The sequence below is a fragment of the Megalops cyprinoides genome, chromosome 2 (assembly GCF_013368585.1).
Source record: "Megalops cyprinoides isolate fMegCyp1 chromosome 2, fMegCyp1.pri, whole genome shotgun sequence".
Classification (NCBI taxonomy): Eukaryota; Metazoa; Chordata; class Actinopteri; order Elopiformes; family Megalopidae; genus Megalops; species Megalops cyprinoides.
Window position 1 is genome coordinate 59,615,708 of NC_050584.1, and position 24,191 is coordinate 59,639,898.

At 46.4% G+C, this 24,191-nt stretch overlaps 1 protein-coding gene across 1 annotated transcript in view; it reads left to right on the forward strand.

Moving 5' to 3' along the window:
• Nucleotides 1–24,191, forward strand: part of LOC118771410 (partitioning defective 3 homolog) — a 357,648-nt gene that overhangs the window by 277,041 nt on the left and 56,416 nt on the right. Inside the window, exon 22 of the mRNA XM_036519397.1 lies at nucleotides 4,642–4,890. Coding sequence (XP_036375290.1) covers nucleotides 4,642–4,890 — 249 coding nt within the window. The remainder of the gene's footprint in view (nucleotides 1–4,641; nucleotides 4,891–24,191) is intronic.

Sequence of the window (24,191 nt, forward strand, 5' to 3'; positions counted from 1 at the left end):
TACTTTGCTTGTGTTTCCGTGAATGTTGTTGGTAACAGGGTTTGAACCTGAAAGAACTGAGAGAGCTATCAGTTGATTAGGGTGAAGCAGTCAAGTGACGAGTGAAATTGTGAAAATGAAGAAAATAAGGGCCTTTTTTTATCCGCATCACATTTTCACCACAGCCAGAAGACACGTATTAAGCTGAAGTTTTGAGTTCATCTGTGTGAGTGACTGTCTCGGAGTGTTGTGTTGCTGCCTACCCCACATCTCCCTCTGAAGTCGGTTAAATACCAGGAGACACAAGGAGAGGAGTGAATCTCCTTCATCAAGCTGGAATTTGGCACCGCAGCTCATAAACACTGAGATATATTCAGCGCTGAGAGGAAGGACCCGAGGCAAGCAAGCTTGTCAACACTGTACTAAACTTCAACTCCTGTTTTTTTCCATCCTGTAAATTGAAAAAGAAAACTAAATTTGAAAATAAAAGAAAACACTGGATGGTTTATCAGTTTCATAAGTACTTTTTTTTTTAAAAGTTGGTTATTTCGAGAACTTGGATCTGTTGAAAGAGTCAGGAAACTGAGGAGTTGCCATCTCTTGTTTGACTGTGACCCCTGAACACTTGGGACACGTCCGATTTTTGTGGACATTAGAATTGACCTCACGTTTATCATAATTAACTGTAAAGCATTTGGCGGCTGTTTGATGACAGTATAGTGCCAAGAAGGAGTTATTTATAAATTGAGCTGTAGTGCTAAAGAGCCCTTCTGAGATGCTGGAGGGTATGACTGAGGACACCAGAAAATACACAGATCTGGCCACAAACGCATAAGCCCTTGTGGGGCTCCGGGTGATTGGACAGCCATGGAGGTCAAAGACGGGGTAACGGGCATTTGTAACGTACTTCTTCATTATTGAACTCGCTTGCCCTGGATTTCCCATCAGCCTCTTGCAGGAAATTCCTCTCTCCTGCATTGTTTAAAACAGAGGTTAACAGAGAGCCTTTGAGCTGGGCTTGCTCCTGTTTTGCCTCTTTTCTGGCCTGTTTCCCCTGATCCAGACCACACCGTTCCGGGCTAAGCGTGACATTTTTCATCGCTTAGGGCCCGCTGACCTCTTCCTGACCTTTCACAGCTGGGTTTCCGCAGACCTGGGCGGTAATGAAAGCTTGTTGGTGTTGGGTCAGGACAGAGAAGAGCAGGCCTCAGGACATAAGCCACATGTGTGTAAGAGACAAAAGAGGAGTTTCGGAGGACTTTTCCAGGTTGATGTGACTTCCCATAAGTCTCCACGCCACACCAAATTAGCATGTTGATACTGGCCACTCTGGGTCACGGTGGCAAGGCCACGCCATCTCTTCTGAGGTCCTCTCTCTGTTGTGCACCGGAGATACATGGTGATCAGGATCTTTTCCCCCTCCTAATTGTTTTCCTTTCTATTAATTAGAAAAGCACTGACAGGCCTTCCAAACAGAGCATGGAAATTTCTGCTCTAATTAGCTTTGGGCTTAAAAGTGTGTCTGTGCATGTGGGTGTGTTTGTGTGTGTGTGTTTTAATGTATAATTTTGTTTTGTTTTTCTGTTGTTTTATCAGAACTCATTGGGGAAAACAAATTTCCTCATCCATCCTTGCTAATATTTTAACTTTGTTTTGTTTTTCTTTTTTTTTTTGGTCTGTGTTTTTTTTTCCCCCGCTTTTTATCTAATCTCGCTCTAATTTAGCGGGCTTCTCTGATGTAGCTCCGATGTCTGGTTGTGCATAAATGCAAATTGTCCGCGGGACCTGCTGTTCTCATTTGTCGGGAGTCCAGCACGCTTGTCTGTTGGTTCTTTCTCCTTGAGCTGATAGGCCCTGCCGTAGGGGAAGGAGATGGCGCGGTAATTGCCCGACTGCGGTACCTGGCGCTGACGCCACGCTGGCCCATTAATTGTCTAATGGAGTAAAAGGGAGCCCGAGTGGGGCTCTGTGCCATCTGATGAATGGGAAATGCCCCATGAAGAACTGAAGGCTGCACACCCTCAGACCCCACAGCGACGTGGAGGGGAGCAAAAAATCATCGGCGACGAGAAGGAGCCCTCAGACGCTTCTGTGCTGCAGGCTCGTCGACAGTTACATTCAGATTCAAAAAATCAAATCAAACCGCGTGTGATGTAACATCTCCGCACAATGGGGTTGTCATTCCATATGATTCCGTTCACAACGGGGTTGTCATTACATTACATTATGTTCATTTAGCAGGCGCTCTTACCCAGAGCCGACTTCCAGCACAAGAACAGCAGTGTATCCATTCAAGTTGAATGAGCAACAGTGTCAGACCAGGCATAACGCTGTTCAAGCCCTACCACAAGTTAGCTAGTGCAACCTGCCTTTGAAACTAAGGGAAGCCAAGCGCATACAACCGGATGTCACAGTCATTATATTATAGATTGTCATTCCATTATTCTATATGAAACGACAGTGTGTGTAACTTATAGGAAGGGCAGTGATGATTTCAGCAGAAATAACCACGAGAGACGGCGGTGCAGTCGATGGTGTGTTGCCGACCCATTCTTGATCTGAGACAGGGAGATGTGCTAATGGAACACCTCGCAGTGACGCATGGTGAGATGCACGAATGATTTGCTCTTGAGAGGAGAAATCCATAGGCGAGCACTTTAAATCACACTATAGTACTTTTCTCTCACACGTTACAGGCTTTCTGTAGCAGCAAGATTGTAGGGGTACAACACTAATCCACTTCTATTCTATGTTTGTGGTATCTGTATTGACCACTAGGAGCGCTACTCATTAGCTGCTTTTGGAAGTCCCCCGTTCGTTTTCTTTTTGGGCATCAGGGCCCAGATTTATTTCTGATTATATTCTTACTGAAACCATTATCTTATTTCATTGGAGATATTGTTTTTATGAATTATATTTGCCCAGAAGAGCTGCAGGCATTTTCCCCCCTTAGGTTTTTGGAAACCCCCTCATAGGATCATGTGACCTTCCTGGCAGAGGTATGACATCAGTGAGTGTGGAGAGCAAATGGAAAGTGTTTTCAGCAGTTTCGCATATTTCACTATACCGTCCTGTTTCTGATGACATCGACACATAGATACAAGGCAGGTTTTCATCATGTCCTCGTAAAAGATGCATAGATCACACACACAGAGACACGCACACACAAACACACTCTCACTTACACATACACCACACCACACCACAACCACACACAATAATAACTTTATTACATATAAAATGTAAATGAGTGTTAAAATTAAATGTGCATAAAGGCTATACCGCACTAATTTCCATATAGATATAATTAGTTATTTTCATGTTTAATGAGTATCATTACATGCATAGGAATGTAGTAGACTCCAGAGATACCAGCTACAGTTTGTTACCAGCGACAGACCTGCCAGTCATCTCTGACAGGCAGCAGATGGGGGGGGGGCACTCACTGCCGACCCCTGGCAGCGGAAAGACGAGGTGGGCCATTCCTCGTCCCCGCAGACACGGGTCAACCCGCTGGACCGCTGTGAGAACGGGTGTGCGTGTGTGTAAAAAGGGGGGGGGGTGTCCCCCCCTACTGTGTCTTCCATCTGGAACCACTAACGGAGTGGCAGCCGTGGATGGGGTCACCCAGCAGGGGGTCCCCCCTCTGTCCTCACCAGTCCTCCCAGTGAAACCACAGTTCTCCCGTTCCAGGATATCTGCTCCCCCTCACCACACACACACACACACACACACACACCTCACCACCATGCTGTCTCAGAAAGGCCCCATTCATTGGAACTTACAGGAAGGAGCCGGAAGGCCCTCTGTGTCTCTGCTGCTCAGAAGTGGTGGTGCTGGAGAATTAGCCCGAGCAAAAGGGAAGGAGTTTTGGAGGGAGATTAGAAAGGCTTGTTTTCTTTCTCGTTCAAGGACCCCCGAGAGTCCTCTTTGGTTCTATTCAGGAAGATCCCCTGCTAGTGACAGGCAGAGATTTGAATAACGCTGCATGCTATCTCTGTTTTTTTTTTTTTCTGTGGTAAATGAAAGCATTGAAAGAAGCCTACTGGTGAGAGGGCAGGGCGCTTATAACTGAGGCTTAAATACATGTTTGAAATACAGCTAAAAGCCAGTGTGGTCTGAATTTGTTGAATGTAGAAGTCTTTTTTCTTTTTTTTTTTTAAGAAGTTTTTTGATATCCGTTTTACACTAAAGTAGACATTAGATTTCCATGTTGTGTCAATATGTCTCATAAGCCAACAAGGGTTCATGAACTGTGTGGCTTGATGACACAGCTGGATAAACTTCATCAACTTCTCCATAAACGTCTTATTACCGTGTAGTGAGTTTCTGCAATGTCCTTTTTAAAGAAGGTACTGAAATTTTGTGTGGTTATACGCCAGTAGAAATATTGTCGTATTTAATGTTTTATAAACGAACACGTTTCTGTGTCCGTTTGTGATGAGAGAGTGAGTGCTCCCTCTATCCCGTGTTGATGGGAGGAGCTGCGCTGCATTTTCAGTCAGTACCTGGTCAGAATGACTCAAATGATTGGCTCAAATCAGTGAGTCACTGATAAAATCATGACATCCCCGCCCATTTTTGGGGGTCAGGAAGCCTCTGTCTCCTCTCACTGACATTAGCGACTGGTGATTCTCTCTGTCTCTCTTCTCTGTCTCGCAGGATTCAGGCGAAAACCCGAGAGATCCGGGAGAGGCAAGCGCGTGAGAGGGACTACGCCGAGATCCAGGACATCAACAGGATGCTGGGGTCGGACGAGGAGCACCCGTACGCTGGCATTGGCTCCCTGGACTCCTCGATCGACAGCGGGCCCAATCAGCCACCGAGCCCCAGGGACGGCAGCCAATCCCCAGAGGCGGTGTACGCACAGGTCAACAAGCCCCGCAACGGCCGGCCTCCCTCCGCCGACAGGTAGGGGGCGACACTAGCTTGCCATGTCTCGTTTTGGGAGGGAGGACACAGCGTGGGGGGTGGCAGGGAGGAGTGTGTCTGTAGTGTTCTTTTAACATCTCTTTTTCACTGAGAGGCAGTTTTTTTATTCCTGTTCTTTTCAGAGTCCTCACGCCCACAGCGCAGAAAAAAAAAAATCAGCAGAAATTTCTAATCAGATTTTATCTCTGCATTCCCTGTGTGCCTCCACCGAGCAGGTCTCGCCAGCTGCATAAACCATCAATAATTCTCAGGGTGTGAAAATTTAATAACGGACTGTCTCTTTTATTATCCTGGTTCATGTCAAATCCTCCTCCACCTCCGTACACCTTGTCAGAAGGCACACTGAATCGGTGTCAACTCGTCTGTATCGCCCACAGAGAGGAAAGTCATCATTACCTTAGTCAACGTAAATATTTGATGTTAGAACATGCACAAAAAAGGGAGTTTTTATTTGAATTGTTTCACTTTCAATTGTTTTGCGATGTGACCGAGCAAGATGACTTCAATAAGTCTCTGGCTTCAAAACAAAGTTTACTCTTGCTTGGGAGGTCTTTTTGAAAATTGCTGATGGTAAGGTCTATTTTATTATTATTCAAGGTCTACATTGTAAGCAGCAAAGGCCTGAATCACAGCAAATCCCAGTAATATCGGAAATGCTGTGTGTCTCAGATATTGTATTGTCGTTCGGGCACTTTTTGTGGCAGTGAGTTTCTCCCGTGCCCCCAGCCAGCTGAAGTCATGTTGGGTTTAATGCACTGAGGTGAGTGAAACCTTTAGTGTGTCCAGGTTCAGCGGATGTTATAATTAAAACATGCGCAGGAGGAACCGAAAATCACTCCTCTATGTGCCTCTACACGTGCCTTTCATTTTGTTTTCTCTTTCACGACCCTGTCTGTTATTTCTCTCATGAATTCATCCTTATTCTCTCTTTTTCTTTTTCGTCCTTGTGAGGTCTTTCAGTAGCAGCATTTGGTGGTGGAATTTAATAATGCAAGGTGATCCCCCCCCCCCCCTTAGACATGGCACGGAGTCACGGGGTTCACACTAAGCCTGCTGGGAGGAGTGGCACATGTCACTCACGCTGCACGAGTGACCTTTCCGTGGGCTTAGCGTGCGTGTGTGTGTGGGTGCGGGGTTCAGTTCAACCTCCAACCTCCCCCAATCCCCCCACCTCGATCTGTCAGGGCCGGGTTCCCATGTTTATAGGAGGCCTATAAGCACAGCCTTAAAGGCCTGCTGGTGTTGGACTGCACTGTAAATGCAGAAAGGTTGCCTTTCCTCAGATAATCTGTATGCCAGCGGCAGCAGCAGCCCGGGCGTGTCTGTCGAAAGGGGGTCCGCGCTCTCTGCTGAAGTCGGGCTCTGTTTAAGCAGGTGCGAGGGGGCCACGGCAGCCCGCAGGTAAGAGCTACCTGAGGGCCCTTAAAGAGGCTTGAAAGGTGACTGCATGCAGGGGATAAGGAAGAGTATGATGGGCGAGAGAATTACCTCTGCCTTTCTATCGATTTATGCTTTATTGCCCAACAGCTCTAATCCACACAAGCCTGAACTGACGGAGGGCTTGAGAGAGTGTATGGAGGGTTATAAAGAGCAGCTCTGGCTCCTGGCTGATTTTGTTGGGGGGAAGAAAAGCACCCTGTTTGCTGCCGTGTTCACTGTAACCTGTCAGCAGCATAAACCTCTCAGTCTGTGACAGAGAGACGTGTTACCGTTTCAGGGCCAACTGCATCCATACCACAGCCCTGATTTCCATAGCTGGATTTTACCATTTACAGGTTAGAGTCAAAGGGTTTGATCAAATCCCATAATGCTTTGTTTTTTTTGCAAGCAGGACAAGACCTAAAGTGAAATGATCAACCGTTATGATATGCAGAGCTTCTGTGCTCATTTTCTTAGATATGGTTAAGTGTAGCATAATGTAGCATACTGTATGGTTTCTCTCATGACATTGTCAACAATTTGACAATGCTTTATAAGTAGGTAATATTATGCTATAAAGGGGTTACAGATGCTTTGTATAGCCTTATAAAGACAAGCTTAATGTTGAGCCTGATTTTCATTTTGTCTTGGTGTGACTAAACACGAAAACAGTAGTTATTTTTGAAATGGATTGAATAATGGGTGTCATCCTCTGAGTAACCAGTGTTCTTAGGTTTATAGTTTGAACAAACATGGTGAGTACCCCTGAGTGACACACGATTAACAATTATACTTTTGGATGTCGGTCAGTTAGTGGTAATTATCTCATTCCTTCTTCACAGTGATAGCATGTCTATTTATATCCTGTGTTTATTGCATTTCTGGGAGAAAACACAGATTTGTGAAATCCTGGCTGCATGGGGAACCTAATTGCAAGCAGATGCACTGTTAACTCTCAGACGAGTCTGAAATGGTTTTTCCCTGTAATGAGAGCGTTTGTAGGCGAAGCGACTTCAACTCATGGGCCAAAAGCTGACTCTTCTGGCTGGAAGCTGTCCCGTTTCAGCAAGAACACTGTAATATCTTGCCTTTACAAATCGGTGAGATGCCTCTCGAGGGTGCAGATTTCGAATGATGCTTTCGGTGTTGTCTTTTGAAGAAGCCCCGTTCCACTTCGAGACTCCTGTCTGTGGAAGCTATCGCTGCCAGGAGTGCCCAGTATGAGTGTTGGAGGGTGTACCCTGTTGTTATGTGGTTTAGGAGATGAGCAACCGTGTGGTCGGGGTGGGGGGCGGAGTCTTCCTCTCGGCAGGGCATACTGCTGTTCAGCAGTCTGGGCTTTAACCCGGTTGTTCACGGTCATCACTCACAGATGCTCGCAGTCATGTTTTACGGCCCAGAATGAGCATCTTGTGGTCCAAGGAACCACCGGAAAGCTTTCATTACGAGGGATTTTTCCTGTCTATATCCATGAGACTGTTGAGTGAAATGTGAAATGTTATCTTCTGAATCATTGGCTGGGTTTGGTACTTTTAGAGTTTTTCCATATAACAGTGGTCAGTGACGTAGGTTTTATTCAAAAGTTTAGAGGTCAGAGACGTGGGATGGTTACGGAGGAGCAAAGTCGCCGTCCAGTCGCTTTACTCAGAAAAGAGACAGTGAAAGGTGTAAGTGGGTGTGGCCTCCCCCTACCCAACCACTAGGGCCTAAGGGGAGCCATGTAATATTTCAGTTGTTTTTATTTTTGAGTTGGCTCAAAGAAACCCCGATACATTGGACCTAAACCACAGTTGCACAGTTCAGTAATTAGAGTACAAATGTGTGGTCGATGATTCACAATGATCCAGTGTGCTATCTAATGAGATGAGGTCTTGTAAAATCTCTGCTGTGGTCCTGCACTGTCTGCTTTTGCAGACGGCGTTTAGGATTGTGGTTGTGGCTGACCTCCATTCTGTGTGTGTGTGTGTGTCCTCTATATCATTGTCCCTACGTCTTATTTTAAGAATGACTTACTGAGATTAGTATCCGTTGGTGGAAAATTGCAGTGAAAAGACTGAATTATGGAGCTGTTTGGTATGACACTTCTTTGAGATTGAAAAATCTTAATCAACTCCCTGGAAATAAACACTCCCCAGTCTCTGTAAATGTACTGCACTGTTCTGAGCGGTTCAGTGATTAGCTGCGAATGTCTTGCGAATGCCTGTTTCAGTGAGTATTTGGCATTCTTGACAGTGTGCGCCTTTGTTTGCTCATCCAATTAATTATGTGCATTCATTTTTTAGCTCAAAGGTTTGCCTTTGATATTAATAATGTAAAATGGCTTAAAATCCATTCAGATTCCAGGCAGTCATATGCTGCCAGCCTCAGTTTTGTCCTTCATTTTTATGTAAAAAAAAAAAAAAAACACACTAACAATAATTCTCATTTTTAACATTTATTTAGAACTATATTTTTAGCATTTCATACATAAGATATAGTTTAAAATCCTAGGTTTTTAACAACCATATATAGTTTTTTTTTTTTTCTTTTTATCCTTTCAAGGTTAAATGTTCTTGTGTCTGGTTGTGAAAAGTGCTGATTGAAAGAGTGATGGCATTCGTTTAACAAAATAAAAAAAGAGACACCTTTTGAAGTGTCGCCGTGCCTGTGTGACATGACCGAAAAGAAAAACGTCTGAAGCGATAACAAGGAAATGAACTTCCTGCTGGAAGGTCATAGGACAGGAAGTGGAGCCCAGTTTCTGCTGTCAGTCACAGCTGTCTCTAACGGTAGTGCGGTAATATGCACGTGTGTCTCCTCTTGCAGTAATACTCCAAGGTTTGAAGTAATTCTCAGAATTATGGCATTCCTGCACGGCTGCGAGCCTTTATTTCCTCAAAGACTCACAGTGTGGTAGGAGTCAAATACAGGAAGTTGAAATTAAAACATTTCCGTCGTTTGTTCTATGTAAATAAGCTTTTATCGGAACAGTCTACAGTATATGTAACCTGATAACGGGAATCAATAAGGCAAGCCGTTTTGTCTCACACCTGCTATGTGTTATCCAGCCCTCCAGCTCTGTGCTTCGGGAATTTCCTCATGTTCTAATGGAATCAAACCGACTGGCCCCAGCCTTTCTTCCCCTGAAAAACAGCCCTATGTTCTGCCTCTAAACCACTCTGTACCTTTTACAGTCCAGTACAGTTAGAGAATACAGTTGGGGTTTTATCTGTATCTCAGGCATCGCTTTCTGGGACTCCTCTTCAGGACAGTGTGCCAGGATGTTGGTGTGGTGGTGGAGAAGAGGAGACCCGTCCTGTGTTTTGAATGCTGTTGCTACCATGGTCCCTGTGCCTGCAGAATCTGCTTAACTTTTTTGTCTCACCCGTTTGTTTGCGGTCATTATTTTGATACCGCTGTCTCGCCCCTGTAATTAGGGTACTCATCCTCTCCTCATGAACGCACAGGTCACGTCCCGAAAAAAACAAAGCCCCATTCTGCCCGCCGCCTCCGGCGGGGCAGAGCGGCTCCCACAACACGCTTTATGTTTTGTGTTTGCACTCGAGACCAGCCACACTCTGAAAATTTTTTCCCTCCGTTTAAAAAAATCATAATAATTAGTACTATCGCCAGTTTTTTTTTAAAGGGTATTGTTGCTGGAGACATCTGATTATCATATGACCTCTAGCGTTGCACAGTAGTTGCCTTGTTGCTGTTGGTCGGGGAAAACTGAGCGGATTCTTTCTGAGAGGGGAGGTTTTGTGGTCCGCTGAAGGGTGCTGGAATGGATTGCTGCCCGTGAAAATGAAACCTGGACTGCCAAGTGTGAGATACTGGTGGTCATGCACTCAGTGCAGAGGTGCCAAAATCTGACCTTCGCCTCAGAAGTTGGTTCGGCTGAGTTTCCCGAGAATCATCGTGCTGTTTGTATGTTTGCCTGTGAAACCCCTTTTAGAAAAGCCGTGCTCTAGAAAAAGACTCTGCGTAAAGTGCAAGATGGAGAGTTCTGATTTGAACTCTGGATTGTAGCAGATGACACTTAGTAGAATGTGTGGGATGAATGCCCCATACTAGTGTCCAGGACTGTGGGTGGGTTACTTTGGTGCAAAATACAGATCGAAAATAGACAGGTTCTTTATGTAATTAGTAACTTCTTGTTGCATTGAAGCTCAAATGGCCTTTTGAATGCTAATGAATCTGATTCTCTTAAGTACATTTCCAAGCAGCCTAAATGAATAATGTTAAATATTATTCACTTTAAGTCTATTTAAGTCTTGTAAGTCATCACACTGTGTCCGTTTTAGTGGTGTAGTTCTGTGACTGTGATGCAAATTATTCACACTCAAACCTTGACACAAACACGCTGTCTGTCTTTGATCCATTGGTGTGTAGACCTCAGACGTTTCAGTGAATAGACTTAGATAAGCTTTTGTCTGATTTGAAACATAACAGCGATATGTTGTTGCTAGACGTACGAACACAGAATGTCATAGAACCTCAGTCATCACTGTTCACTCAAGCAGAACTAGTGACTGACAAGTAGTCAGAAATTGGTTTAGCTGGTAACCACAGAGCATCTCTGTGACTTGTCTCATGGCTATGAAGTTAAATTTCCTTTGGAAGCAGGCTAATCTTAACATTATTTTTAAAAAGTGACATTCATTACTTAACCAAGAGTGGCAGTTCTACCATCTTTAATTTCTCTCATACACTGAAACCACACATTAACAAAAACTGCAAAATGTGTAATACACCACCTCAATGAAATCGTAAAGATGTTTATACTGATTTTATTTTCGTTTAACTTTTTTGGTTCACAACTCCACATATGATCATTAGGTGATATCATCCTCACAGAAGACATGTGTATCCTATTAAATGTATTTAACAAGTACATTTTTATGATGGGACACTGGAAGTGAATGTAGATATGAATTTTTTTCTACTCTGCTCATCTCTATTTAATGCATAGAACAGCTTACCAGGATTCATAGTGGAAGCAGTGACCCATAGAGGATTCAAGGCCAGGCTTGAGACAGTGTTAGATACACTCTATACTTAAAGTCGGAATTACATATCCCCACGTACCGAATGACCCGCTCTCCTTATTTCATAATGTTTCTATGCACTGTGCCCATGATTTTGTGGTTCCAGTATGACTGCCTTTTGACCGCTTCTCACCCATACAGGGAAATTTGGAATATTTCTCCCTTTAATTTTCTATTGCATAATGCGCCTAGTGCTCATCCAAAGCCAAAGCTGACCCTGCGGCAGCCATGATGGCCACTTTAGAGGCTGAAGGCAGTGCACTGTGGGATGGTGGCGGGAAAAAGGAAGCAATGCTACTAATTGTGAAGCTGGCTGGATAAAGGAGTGGGATGGGATCAAATTCATACTGGTAAGGACAGTGAGGGGAATGGGATTTTTCGTGGCTTTTGTTTGAACCTTGTCTATGTTTAATACAATGATTCAAGGCTAATCCTAAAAGCATTGTGCTGAACTCTCTGAAAGCATTGGAAGTCTAAGGACTCCGTTTTCATATGTGGTGCATCTATAACAGAATAGGACATAATATTAGTCTACTGAATATGTAATATGGAATTGCATGTAGTGCAGCTACCCCCTGCCCTGCTACTTTCACTGCGCTGTCAAAGAGATTAGAGTTAGAGTGAGAGGAAAAACAGTCTGATGAGTTTCTGTAAAGGAAGTAGAAACTGTTTCTCTGATGTCAACGGTGGGGTGTGGTGGATACAGAATTGATCTCACAGTGAGAGGGTTGCTGGTTCTAATCCTGGCTTGGGCACTGAGCGTGGTATTTAATAAAGCAGTTGCATAATGGAGAGCTGGTGTGTGTGTGTGTCCATGGGTGTGTGCGTGTGTGTGTGTGCACATGTGTGTGCAGGGTGTATCCAATACACCCCAGTCCTGTCATGTTCTCGCTCCAAAATTACAGGCCTTTTCCCCCCTCACTGATGGTCAGGAAAGAAAACAAGCTTGCAGCTGCATAAAATGCACCGCAGATACACGTATGTGCTCTTGATCTGGTTTCCGCTGTACCCCAATCAGGAGTTTAATGTAACCATAAAGCTAAAACGAGCGAGCCAAGATCTCATAAAGTGGGTGAGATATGAGCGCGCAGTTCCACAGAGAGCCATGAATACGTTCCGTAATGCTGTCTCGAGTTTTACTGTCGCGCCGCGGGACGATAGCAGGGCACTTACGGATGATCTCAGCGGACCTGGCTAAATTGCTAAATTCAGTACTGCCTCTGGAAGTGTTGCTTTTGTCCCGAACGCTGAATGTGGAACAGTGAAATAGGGGCAGAATCTTGTGTTACTGTGTGAAGTTTGTTTCCTTTCAGATCAAAATCCTAATCCTGTTCTTCACTCATCCTGATCTGCTCCTAAGACTCACACCATGTACTCTTTGTTTGCTTATAGGAAGGCCCAATTGCAAAGGCAGCCAAAATAATCCCTATTTGCCCAACAGATCAAAAAACAATCTCTATCCCCAGTGGCTGTTTGGAGGACAGTTGGTCAACATATGATATTCAGAGTTATGAAGTGGAAATGGGAGAGGCATTCAAATGAACCGCTGTGATGCTATGTCCTTAGCATTGAGTAACACGTGTTTAAACATCATGTTTCCATCTTTTTTTCTACTCTGACCCAATATTTTTCACCAATTTTTCAGTAATTTCACTAATGACCGCCAAATGCCTCCTAATATATACTTTAAGAGTGGGGGAAAAAATGTAATGCTTGCTTGTACAAGCATTACATTTTTGTTGCTCTTCTGTCAAATGTTGCTCTTCTGAGTGTCTGTAAGTGATAGTGACACTGTGTGTGTGTGTGTGTGTGTGTGTGTGTGTGAGTGAATGAGCAGACTCCAGCCTGACAAAAGGAGGATGTAAAGTTATTGTATCAGGAGTTAACGGTGGCAATCGGATGTCATGAGATGGACAGCTGACAAGGCAGCCATCAGAATGCGGTTTGAACCGGCTTGGTTGTGAGGTGCACTGGCACCTCGTCGGGAGTTTCAGACTGACAGGTGCCAACCTCAGTGTGAAAGGAACCGTTGACTTTAACACACCGTGCTCTGCATTTGACTGCATCACAATTACTGTCACTTACTGAGCCCAGAGACGGGTGTGGTGCTGGAGACGTGAGGCATGCACAGACCTGCGATGCTGTAACCTTGTGTATAGCAGAATCGCATCATAACTGGATCATCTATGGGGATGTTATTACATTAATGTCATCTATCAGATTGTCTTATCCAGAGCAACTTACATAGGTAACGGTTTTTACATGTTATTCATTTTACAGCTGGATACTTTTACTGAGGCAATTCTGGGTTTTCTCAAGGGTACAGGAGCAGTGCCCCAGTGAGGAATCAAACCTTTCTGTTATAAGCTATGCTCCTTACCACTGTGCTACACTGCTGCTCTATGTAGAGGATGAACATAGCCCCCAGGCTAGTATTCATGATTTCATACAGTCAACCTTAAACACACCCTTGTGCCATAAGAAAAGAAAGAGAATTCCTGTCTCTGGGTGCGCTGAAGGAGAGTGTGGTCAGGTGAGAGTTTGGTGGCAGCAGGGTGTGTGTGGTGCGATCGGGGTCAGCAAGGGAGGCGGAGGTTGCGAAATGGCCGGCGATAATCTCCCGCCGAGGACGCGTTTCACACCCCGGCCAAGGCTCAGTCTCAGCTGTCGCCTGGTGTAATGTCACTTCCTGCCCCCGTTCGGTGCCGGCTCCTCCACTAACACTAGTCTGTTGCTGGGCCGCCTTCATCCGGCGGAGGGGTCCTCCCCGCAGACCGTCCTCTTCCTCTCCTGCCTGGGTTGCAAGCGCCCCCCGTTACCACCGCCTCGCCGGAGCCAGACCGACGGTTATCGCTGTCGTGTCTGTACGCTGGGAAAAGACGTATCTGAGAGCACTTCGCTTCACGAGGCACCCTCTGCAACAGAACAAAACCCTCCACACTTCCATCTTAAACTTTCATGATAAATTACAGACCTGTCAGGAAGCAGTGGCTTTCTGTTTCATTTCCACAGAAGGCGTAGACATGAGCCTGATGTGAAAATGAGTTTGACGTGTTGCCGTTCGTGCTGTTAAGAGGCCATAAAAATCTATCATAACATGTGGAGCAGGATGTATGAATACACATACTGTAACCGAAGCAATTTGTCATGTTTTTTTTCTGAATCCTCTCACATTTCTTAACGCTCTCCGTCGGTTAAATCTGCTCATAATTCATTGGCACATAAATGAGCGAGTGGAGATTATTGCTTCTGTTTATACATTGTAAGCATTTAATCTCCCCCTCTCATCTGTCTTGGGGGAGTGAAAAACTCATATTTCTGCAGTGCGGTAATAGATATGTACTCTTAACAGGGCCTGGTTAGATTATGTTAATTGCAGCTCTGCAGTAGTAACGAATTACCCCTGATTTATTCGTCACTTACTGTGGCGTCGGGAGTTTACTGTTCTGAGATCGCTTGGGTGTTGTGACTTGTTCCAGTGCTTTCCTCTGTCTGCCAAGCCTGTATTTTCTGTCTGTTTTTTGTCTATTCTTTTTTCCTGGATCTCAGTTTATTTGTGCTGAGTGGTAAGGTTTGTCTTTAGCTATATGTATGTCCTTCCAGGAATCTTACTGTAAAAAATAAGGCCTCACAGAATGGCACCGAGTTGCTGTTCAGCCTGGACCGGCATCACCTGTTTTCGGCGCAGCAGTGGACAGGCACTTGTGCAGCCACCTGTAGTTAAGGCGTCTCCTTCGCCATCGCTCATCGTCATTCCAGCTGCGCACTCTGCGCGCAGTTGGACACCCTCCTGCATCGCAGACGGCGCTGGCGCTGGCGCTGTAGCAGTTAGCACAAAGGCCTTAATGCGCTAAACTCGCGCCTTATCTCCCGTCCCGCCGCGTGATAGGACGAGCGTCTGGGAGGCAAAGCGAGTGAATTATCTCCCACGTCTCTTTTCATTTTTATTCCCCCCCCCCAGCTCGAGAGGGGGCCCTCTGGGATATATAAGATGAGACGTGGTGGGGTGGAGGCAATTTATGCTCTCTGTTTGTACCACTCCGTTCATTTAGAAAAGTAAACAGCCCCTGAAGGAGGGCCCTGCCCCACAGTGCAGGGCTGTGTGTCGTTAACGGGGGGAATCGCCCACTGTATATATGTGTGTGTGTGTGTATATATATATATATATATATATATATATATATATATATATATATATATATATAATTTTTTTTTTTTTTTTTTATGTATGCTTAATCGACGTCCTTCGCTGAGTGCCTTGGAGTCCTAATGAATTCCAGCAGGACATGAAAGGGGATGTCAGCCTCATTCCATATGCGTATGCGGGGCAGATAAAGAGGAATCGAATTTAAATTCAGCCCAGTGCCCCAAGATTGGCAAAGCACTGTACCAAAGGGCAATTCAGTCAGCGCAATCAGCCAGAGTAAATAGAGAGTTAATCCTCTTCCAATTCTGGGGGGGGGGTCTACAGCCGTCGATCCCACTGAGGAGCTTTAGGGGTTTGTGATACAGTGTCGCAGGAGGTGTCTCTTCCTGCGACACTGGAAAGCCAGTCAGGGGGAAACGGGGGCGTCCTCCCAGCAGACCAGTGGTGACACTGCAAATGCATTCGTGGAAATGAGCTGCCACACCGTGAGGGGTGTTCTGATCAGTCAGTATGATGGTTTCATTGGATTGCAGTCTTACAGTACTTCCAAATATTTAAAAAGATGGTTTTCCCACAATCACTGGCTTTCTGTTTAATTATCGTCAAAATACATCAGTGTGGTGTTGCGGTGAGGAGCAGGGCTCATAACCGAAAGTTTGCTGATTCGATTCTCCGCTGGGGTACTCTACTTAACCCACAATTCCCTGAGTAAATACCCAGCTGTATAAATGGACAAAATTGTCACCAATGTAAGTTGCTCTGGATAAGAGGGTCTGCTAAATGACACTAATGTAATGTAAAGTCAGTTGAATAGGAATGCATTCAGACCTGTGGCGCTTATATGAACCCACATGTTTTGCCGCTATATCCTATTACAGCATACGTATTGATACACATTATTAATGCCAAAAGGTCCAGTGTCTAATTGCCCTAGAGTTATCACTTTAATAGCATGACTTGATAAGGGGAAGCTTTGGAAATCTTCCTATTACAGCAGCCAGAGGTCTCTTGTGTAGGACCTTTTTTCCTTTGGTCTGCCATGTCTGCGTAATATCGTTGACAGTTTTCACATGATGGATAACCCAATTCCATAACCAAATCATGGATCCCGCCACAAACATCCTTGGCGACATTTTTAGATACTGTATGCGTGGCACTCACACAGTGGCCAAAAATAGCGCCTGTAATAAATGTGATTGAGGAGCAGGTGATCATGGAGACAGGGGACATCACACTCCGCAGCTGCCCTGACTCTCTGAGTAGTCTTGATCTCTCCCTTCGATTCTCTCGCTCTCTTACTCTCTCTCCCCTCCTCTCTTTCCCTCTCAATCTCTTCCCCCTTTCCTACTCTATCTCTCTTTCTCTCTCCCCCTTCTCTGCTTCCCCCTTTCCCTCTTTCTCTCTGTTTCTTCTCTTTCCCTCTCTCTATCTCTTCCCCCTTTCTGTCTCTCCCTCTCTTTCTCTCTTTCCTTCTCTCTCCTCCTCTTCTCTTGTTCCCTCCTTCTCTCTTTCCCGCTTTCCTTCTCTCTGTCTCCCCCCACCTATCCCATGATTCTTCCTGATCACCATATCGAGTGATCTGATTGGGTCCCAGCCTCTGCCGTGCTGTTGGCCGTTGAGCGCACTGTGAGAGGAAACCTGCCGCTCTCTTCTCCCCCCCCCCCCCCCGCTCCGACAGGCAGATGGACGCTGGCAGGCGCGGGCCCTCCGAATGTTTTCCACTCTGCGGACGGGGTGCGCCTGTCAGCCAGAGGAGGGCTTGTTTCACTTTGTTCTAATTGTTCCCTGGCAGCGCTACTCGCTGGCCTTCCCAGGCCCCCCAGCACTTGGCTTCTCGTGCGCAGTCATGATACTTTCCCCACTCAAAACACAAAGCGCTCCACTATGGGATCTCCGGCTGCCTCCGCCACACTGCTGTGCTGGGATTGTGTGTGTGAGTGAGTGTTTGTGTGTGTGTGTGTGTGTGTGTGTCTGTGTGTGTGTGTGTGTCTATGTGTGTGTGTGTGTCTGTGTGTGTGTGAGTGTGTGTGTGTGTGTGTGTGTGTGTGTGTGTGTGTGAGTGTGTGTGAGCTCAGGTGCAAAAAACAAATTTAAATATAGTAGCGCATTACAGCAATAAGCTGGCTGAAACATGAGGCATCCTGTCTGCCAAAGACCTGACCTCCGTCCCCGGCTTTGTGATTCCTAAAACCAAAACCTCACAGTGATTTACCTGCGCTGGGTGAGAGCGTGTGTGTCTGTGTGTGTGTCTGTCTGTGTATGTGTGTGTGAGCCTATCCATGTCTGTGTGTGTGTGTGTGTATGTGAACACAGCTCGTTGGGGCATCTCTCTGTCCCTGAGTACTGTAATAATCAGTCAGTATTATCATAGCGGTCTCCTAATCAGCCAGCATGCTCTCTGATGGTGGAGCTGCCAGAAAGGGGAGGGGGGGGGGGGGGGGGGGGGGGGGGGGACAGGTCTGCACGAGTGTGTTCCACGCCGAGCGGAATGCCTCTCTTTTGATTTCCTCAAACGTCCCAATTTGTTTGATTTTTGAACAGCAGTTCCAAGTGGACTCTGAAGTGAGCTGGAAAAATACGAGTTTAGGAAACAATTGCTGCGGCGTGGTGCTCTTGCGAAAGGCAAAGATAATGAGAGCGTGGAGCCAAGCGCAAAGCGTCCTCGAGGTTGTCACTCCTGACTACCCTGCCGCCTTGATCAAAACACACTTCAGCTACTCCTGGTAGTGATCCACCCCGAGCTTTTATTTATAAAACATCCCTGATATACATATGCCCAACAGATGTCTCTTTTGACACACGGCCACATTGTCTTAATACCCTTGTTACGCGAGTTGGTACCTTGAGGGTTTTTTTTTGTTTTTTTTTTTTTGCGAGACGCCATCCTGTAAGCCGGATGAAGAGTTTATATTAATCTGAGACTGGGCACAGTGTGCAGGAACCTAATTAAATTTACTGCGCATACCATTGAGCCAAGGAGCTTGTAAGATCAGTCAAAAGAATAGCATTAGATTGCTATTTTTACGGACGGTATCTGTATCCTTCGTCAACCCCCCCCCCCCCGCTCTTGTTTGTCCGGATCCTCCGCTTTGAACCGGCTCCAAACAGCGAGTCGGATCTCTCAGATCCCTTTCGCGATTGGCACAAAGGACGGGCGTCTCGTGAATCGGCGGAGGGAGAAAGTGACGAATTGCGACTGATTCAACAACGTCTGATCGTAAGAGGATTTCCCGGGCGTCTGACGAGCCAGACATCTGTCCGACGTTGATGCGATGTCATCTCGTACGCAGCGCTCGGATTGGCCGGTAGGGTGTGAATTCCTGGTAACAGAAGCCGTTTTTTTTTTTTTTTTTTTTTTTGAATGAAACATGATTATGCCATACGGCTTCTCCGCAGGAGGCCACCTTAACAAATAAACTAACACGAAGTGAGCGCTGTCCACAGAGGACTCCCAGCCAAAATTGGGGTCTTGCATTAGGCCCCTCCAGGGCTCTGGAGTACAGCATTAAATAGCCAACAGAGACGAGCAAAAGTGGTTATCGCAGAACCTGAGCCAGGGTAAGGGATTTCACAGAGCAGATAATAAAATAGGGAGGCAGGCAGCTTTTTAATGACACGAAATTGCTTGTAAAAATTGCGTTAGTGGTTTGCGACAGAGCGATGGCAGGCCTCGTTATTGACCGCCTTAAACAGCGGGGGTGATGTCATAAGCAGCCAACGCAGACGTCTTTGGAGCCAGGAGTCTGGAGAAATTGCCCCTTGCCGCCACCCCCCTCCCCCCTCCATAGTACAGCATTTCAGAAACCCTGCCCCCCCGCTCGGGTCCACAAACGTTATTTCTCTCTTTAAAAAAAGGAGCAGCTTAATTAACAGTGGCATCTTCATTAAGTTGGGGGTTTTATTGAGTCGGATTGCCTTGCTGAACTTCACGGAGCCCCGTGGAGCTTTCCCACCTCCACCCACTCTTTTACGGCTGCCCGGCGGTAGCGAGGGAAGCTTGTTTCCAGAACGTTCACTGACACCGAAACCTGGGCCCGTCCTGATGCGGGCCCTCATCAGTTAGCATAACAGCCGCGTGAGCTGGTGAGCAGAGCGGGCTTCGACGGCGATAAAAAGCCCACTGGGGGGTGGGTAGGATGTCGCCGCGGAAACAGCCACTCCCAGGGCAGCGATAAAACGTAAAGGATGGGACGGCCGCGTCATTAGGGGCGTTCATTATAGCTTGGCGAGATCACTCTCCACCTCATCTGTAGGGGTTAATGGCCATGTTTCACTATTACTGGGGATATCAATTAAAAACAATATTGTCTTTATGGGGTTTCTGTCCTTTAGTGTCTGTTTTTGGGGGGGGTGGGGGGTGGTTGATGGTATAAATTATCATTTTCTTTCGTAGTCATCCAGGCAGTGGGTTTGCTCGTGTGTCTGCTGTTCTTTTGTGCTCGGCAGAGAGGGAGAGAGCGATAGTGTCACAAGCAGATTGGATTGTTCATCGGCTGCTAGCTGCACGCAAAGGTCCACGGCTGCCAGAGCAGTTTGAATGGAGCCGTTTGGCAAGGGCCTCATTCTCACCGGTCCTGGGTTTCGTCAGTTCGCCCGCGAGCTGCACAGTGTGACAGTGGAGGGGAAAGAAAAGACAGGTCCTGAAGCACAGAACAAAGGCAAAAAAAAAAAACCTGAATGGAAAAAAAACACCTCTCGTTCTTCTGCATAACTCATTGTGCAGGGAGCCGGGAGTAAAAGGACCGTGCGATTCGGTGCGGGTTATCTCTTCTTCTTCCACCAGGTGGAAAGGCTTAAGACCACAGCCTCGGGAGAGAGGGAAGGAAAGCAGGATGGATTCGGTAATGAGTTCCCTGCATTGATTACTTTCATCACTGCATGTGCCCCCACCCCCTGTTGAAACCCTTGTAAGTTTTCAGCAAATTTATCTGGCAGCGTGAGAAAGTGAATGGAGTGAATGATGACGGCAGCAGACTTGAGAGGCCTGCCCAGAAAAAACATTATTGGGCATATTGAGGAGAAAGAGAAGGGGAAACCCTTCGTGTCTTCTCTTGTTTGACATGGTTTATAACTTAGATCCAGTGCGTTTCTCTTTATTTATTGTTCATAGTGGAGGTTGATACATCCGATTACATTACATTATTGTCATTTAGTAGACACTCTTATCCAGAGCGACTTACAGTTTTTATGTTATCCATTTATACAGCTGGATATTTACTGAGGTAATTTTGAGTTAGTACCTTGTCCAAGGGTAGTGTCCCAGCAGGGAATCGAACCAGCAACCTTTCAGTTACGAGCCTTGCTTACCACTATGCTACATTTCTGCCCCTTGTTATGCATATATATATATATATATATATATATATATATATATATATATATATATATATATGTATGTGTGTCACAACATCTTATTTATAGTGTAAAACAGGACTCTTGCTTGTAATGAGAGGTATTTTATAACCCCGAGAGGGTAGGAGAGAAGTCCCGTGGCACGACTTGGAGCGGTACCAGACTCCACTTGGTTTTTGACGACCACATTGTGAATATTACTGAATCATCAGCCGCCGTCCCCCCCCCACCCCATACGCTGGTGTTAAATGCGGAGTCATAGCACTGTTGGGTAATTACCGTCACTTAAACCTTGGGGTCAGGCTGTGCTTTATAATTTCTGCAGGGCTGCCCTAGCTCCGACCGGCTCTGAAAGAGGCCTAATGAGGCCGCTCAATAAAGCGCTGATTTTCGAGAGCGCTCGTTGGACGCCTCTGGATCAGCACAGCTGTCTCGTCTACCCCCCCCCCCCGCTTTCTTTAATGGGCTCATTATTATTTTGGTCCTTTTTTTATTTTATATCCCCAGACTGGGAAGGGAAGGGAGTGGGCGCAAGGGAGTGAGGGGGGTGATGGGAAGGGGTGGCCGAGAGGTCGGGCTTTTTTATTCAATAGCCGAAAGGCGAATTGGGGGTGGGGGGGGGGTTAGTTAGAGGCCCAGTGAGTGTGCCCTGCTGCTGAACAGGGGGAGCCAAAGCTGATTAGTCAAACTTGTGATTTCCAATTTCGAACCCCTGACGCAAATCCAGCACTTAATATTCACACAAGAGCGGCTGCAGTGGCGGCAGCCAGCGTGCCCGTGATGGGGGTGGGGGCTGCCAGGGAGAAAAAGGGAGCCGCCTTTAATCAGCTTATTCGGAGAGGCGAGAAAGACAAGGAAAAGACAGAGTTCACATAAAAACACTCCGGCGAGGTGAAGCAAGGTGTGCTTTCAAAGGGACGCGGGAAGGCTTCCCGCCAGCATTCACCTGGTTGGCATTAATCTGGGTGTTTGGCCAGCGCGGGAAACAGCATACCTGCGTGTGTCATGAAAAGGAAATCACAGACTGAACACACAGGTTCTTTCAGCGAACCGAAAGGGGCGTTTGCCGGGTCTCGCCAGACAGGCCGCGCCTGTTAACCTCCTGATCTGGCGCCCTTTTTCAAAGTCATTCCTGTGAGGAGAGGCACGGGCTGTAGGTGCTGAGTGTAGGGGGGGGTAGGGAGGTGCGCCCCCCCCCCCCCCCCCCCCCCCCCCAGAAAGGAGACCGCCATTCCTCCTCTCGACCCTGACAGCTCGCCAGCGCCTCCCTGCTGAGTGGCAGCTGCAACTGCGGCCGCCATCCGTCTGTGGGCGAGATGGCGGCACGCTTCCTTCATCTTCCCAGAGGCCTCATCACTCACCCTCTCCGCTGGGGTTCCCAGAGCCCTCCCCGATCTGTAACTCCGCTGTAAAGAGCATCTGCAAAGCCGAAACGGCTCAAACACGTGTAAAACTACCCCACCGGAGCCCGACGCCAGATTTATCTATACACTAAGCCCGGGAGTCTGTTGCATTGTGGGAAAAAAAAATCAGCCCCATAAACAGTTTATTCTCCTGTGGGTGTAAACGGGGGAATGGCTGTGATAAAGTGCAGGGGGCTGTAATTCAAAGCCGGGCCTTCTTTCCGCGGGATGTAATTATTTGCTTTATGTGCCGTGTCTGTCAGGTTTTATTGTTGCGGGTTCGGCGTGCGCCCGTTTGGCTGGTTTTTTTTCGGAAGATGGCAGGAGGAATCCTCCTCTGATAACACCGAGGTCTTTGTGCGGTAATTGCGCTGTCGTTTCGTTGTGTATTAATCTTCCGCGGTAACAGCGGTGTGTTTAGAGGACAAACGTTTTAATTAGTCAGATGTGTACATCGTCGAAATAGCCAACGTGTCCAAAAAAAAAAAAAAAAACACTATCTACCCGGTGTCAGTGTTTTAATGAATATTTTGCTTGAGTGGTCATATTGCATTAGAAACACCACACTGTACATAAAATAAGCACTTGCTTAAACACCATTACAGTGTGAACTGCTTGTGTTAGGATTAGCCATTGTGGTGAGAGGCAAATGTGTGAGTTTCAAATGTTTGAGTTAATGAATGGCTCATTTTATTCGTTTTATTTAAGAGGGAGACAGGGAGGCACAGCACAAAATTGGAACCCTGGGAAAACGTTTGGTTAGATATTCTGAGCATTTTGAAATATTAACTGACTTTATCTAGTAAATTTAAAATTAATTTCAAGCCCCAGTTGCGTATCCATGTTAAATTGACTGCGGATGTTTTTTCTTTTCTGAGAACAGCATTAGGTGGCCTTTCATGACTGATTAATTTCAGTTCGTTTGAGTTATCTTAAAATCATTAACAGAGAGAGAAAGAGAAAATTGTACAGAGCAAAGCTGGGTGAAATTCGACGTTCAAGTTGTTAACTGCATATGAGGCGCCGAGTGAAAATTGACACCCTCGAGATCTATTACTGGCTAGGGTTTTGTCAGAGAAAGGCGTCGGACTGTAAGGCCTTTAATTGCGGCTGGTGTTTGGCTCCTCACTCGTAAACACAGAGATGGGATCGCTCTGTTCCCTCCTCACTCCGGCTCTCACGAATCTCCTCACATTTTGAGGGAAGGATTTGATTTCTGGCTGTCAGAGAGGAGAGGTCGGCGTGTCACGGCTCTCTGCTCCGGGGGAATAAATTGCCGGGGTTGTCTGTATTTACACCTGTACGATGAAATAGGCCCGTCCCCCCCCCCCCAACACCCACCCAGCAGGGAGAGAGCAAGAAATGCAATAGCATTTGATGGGTCCTCAGCGAATGACCTGAGTAATATGTCAGTGGGCGAATGTAAATGTGTTCTCTGTTTTCACGGATGGGGGTTTCATTATGAGTGTGTATGCAGACACAGTATTTAAATATGCTGCAATGAGAGAATCATATTTATGCGTGCATCGCACACGTTACAAACCACAAAGGCACTCCTTCCCCCTCTTTGAATTGTGTCGGCGCGCCCGTGAATTTTTTTTTGGCGCACAGTCGTTCGTGAACCCACGGTTGGTCTGTTTTTGTACTGCGGAGTGTTTGGGGGAATATTTCATATAGCGGCATATGTAAACAGCATGCTGTTAAGGCTTTAGGCTTGCAGTGTAGATGTGCGCCCAGTCATGTGTGTATTTGCATTAGTGAGATGCGTGGTGGCAATCGGCCGTAGCTCATGCGGACAGGGGAGATGGAGAGAGGAGATGGAGAGAACAGATGGATGACGTCACTCAGTATGCAATCCACCTCAGGTGGCACTTTCCTCTTGTTGTTGTTGGGTTTTTTCAGTCCCCCCACGATCTCTGAGATCCAGCACTA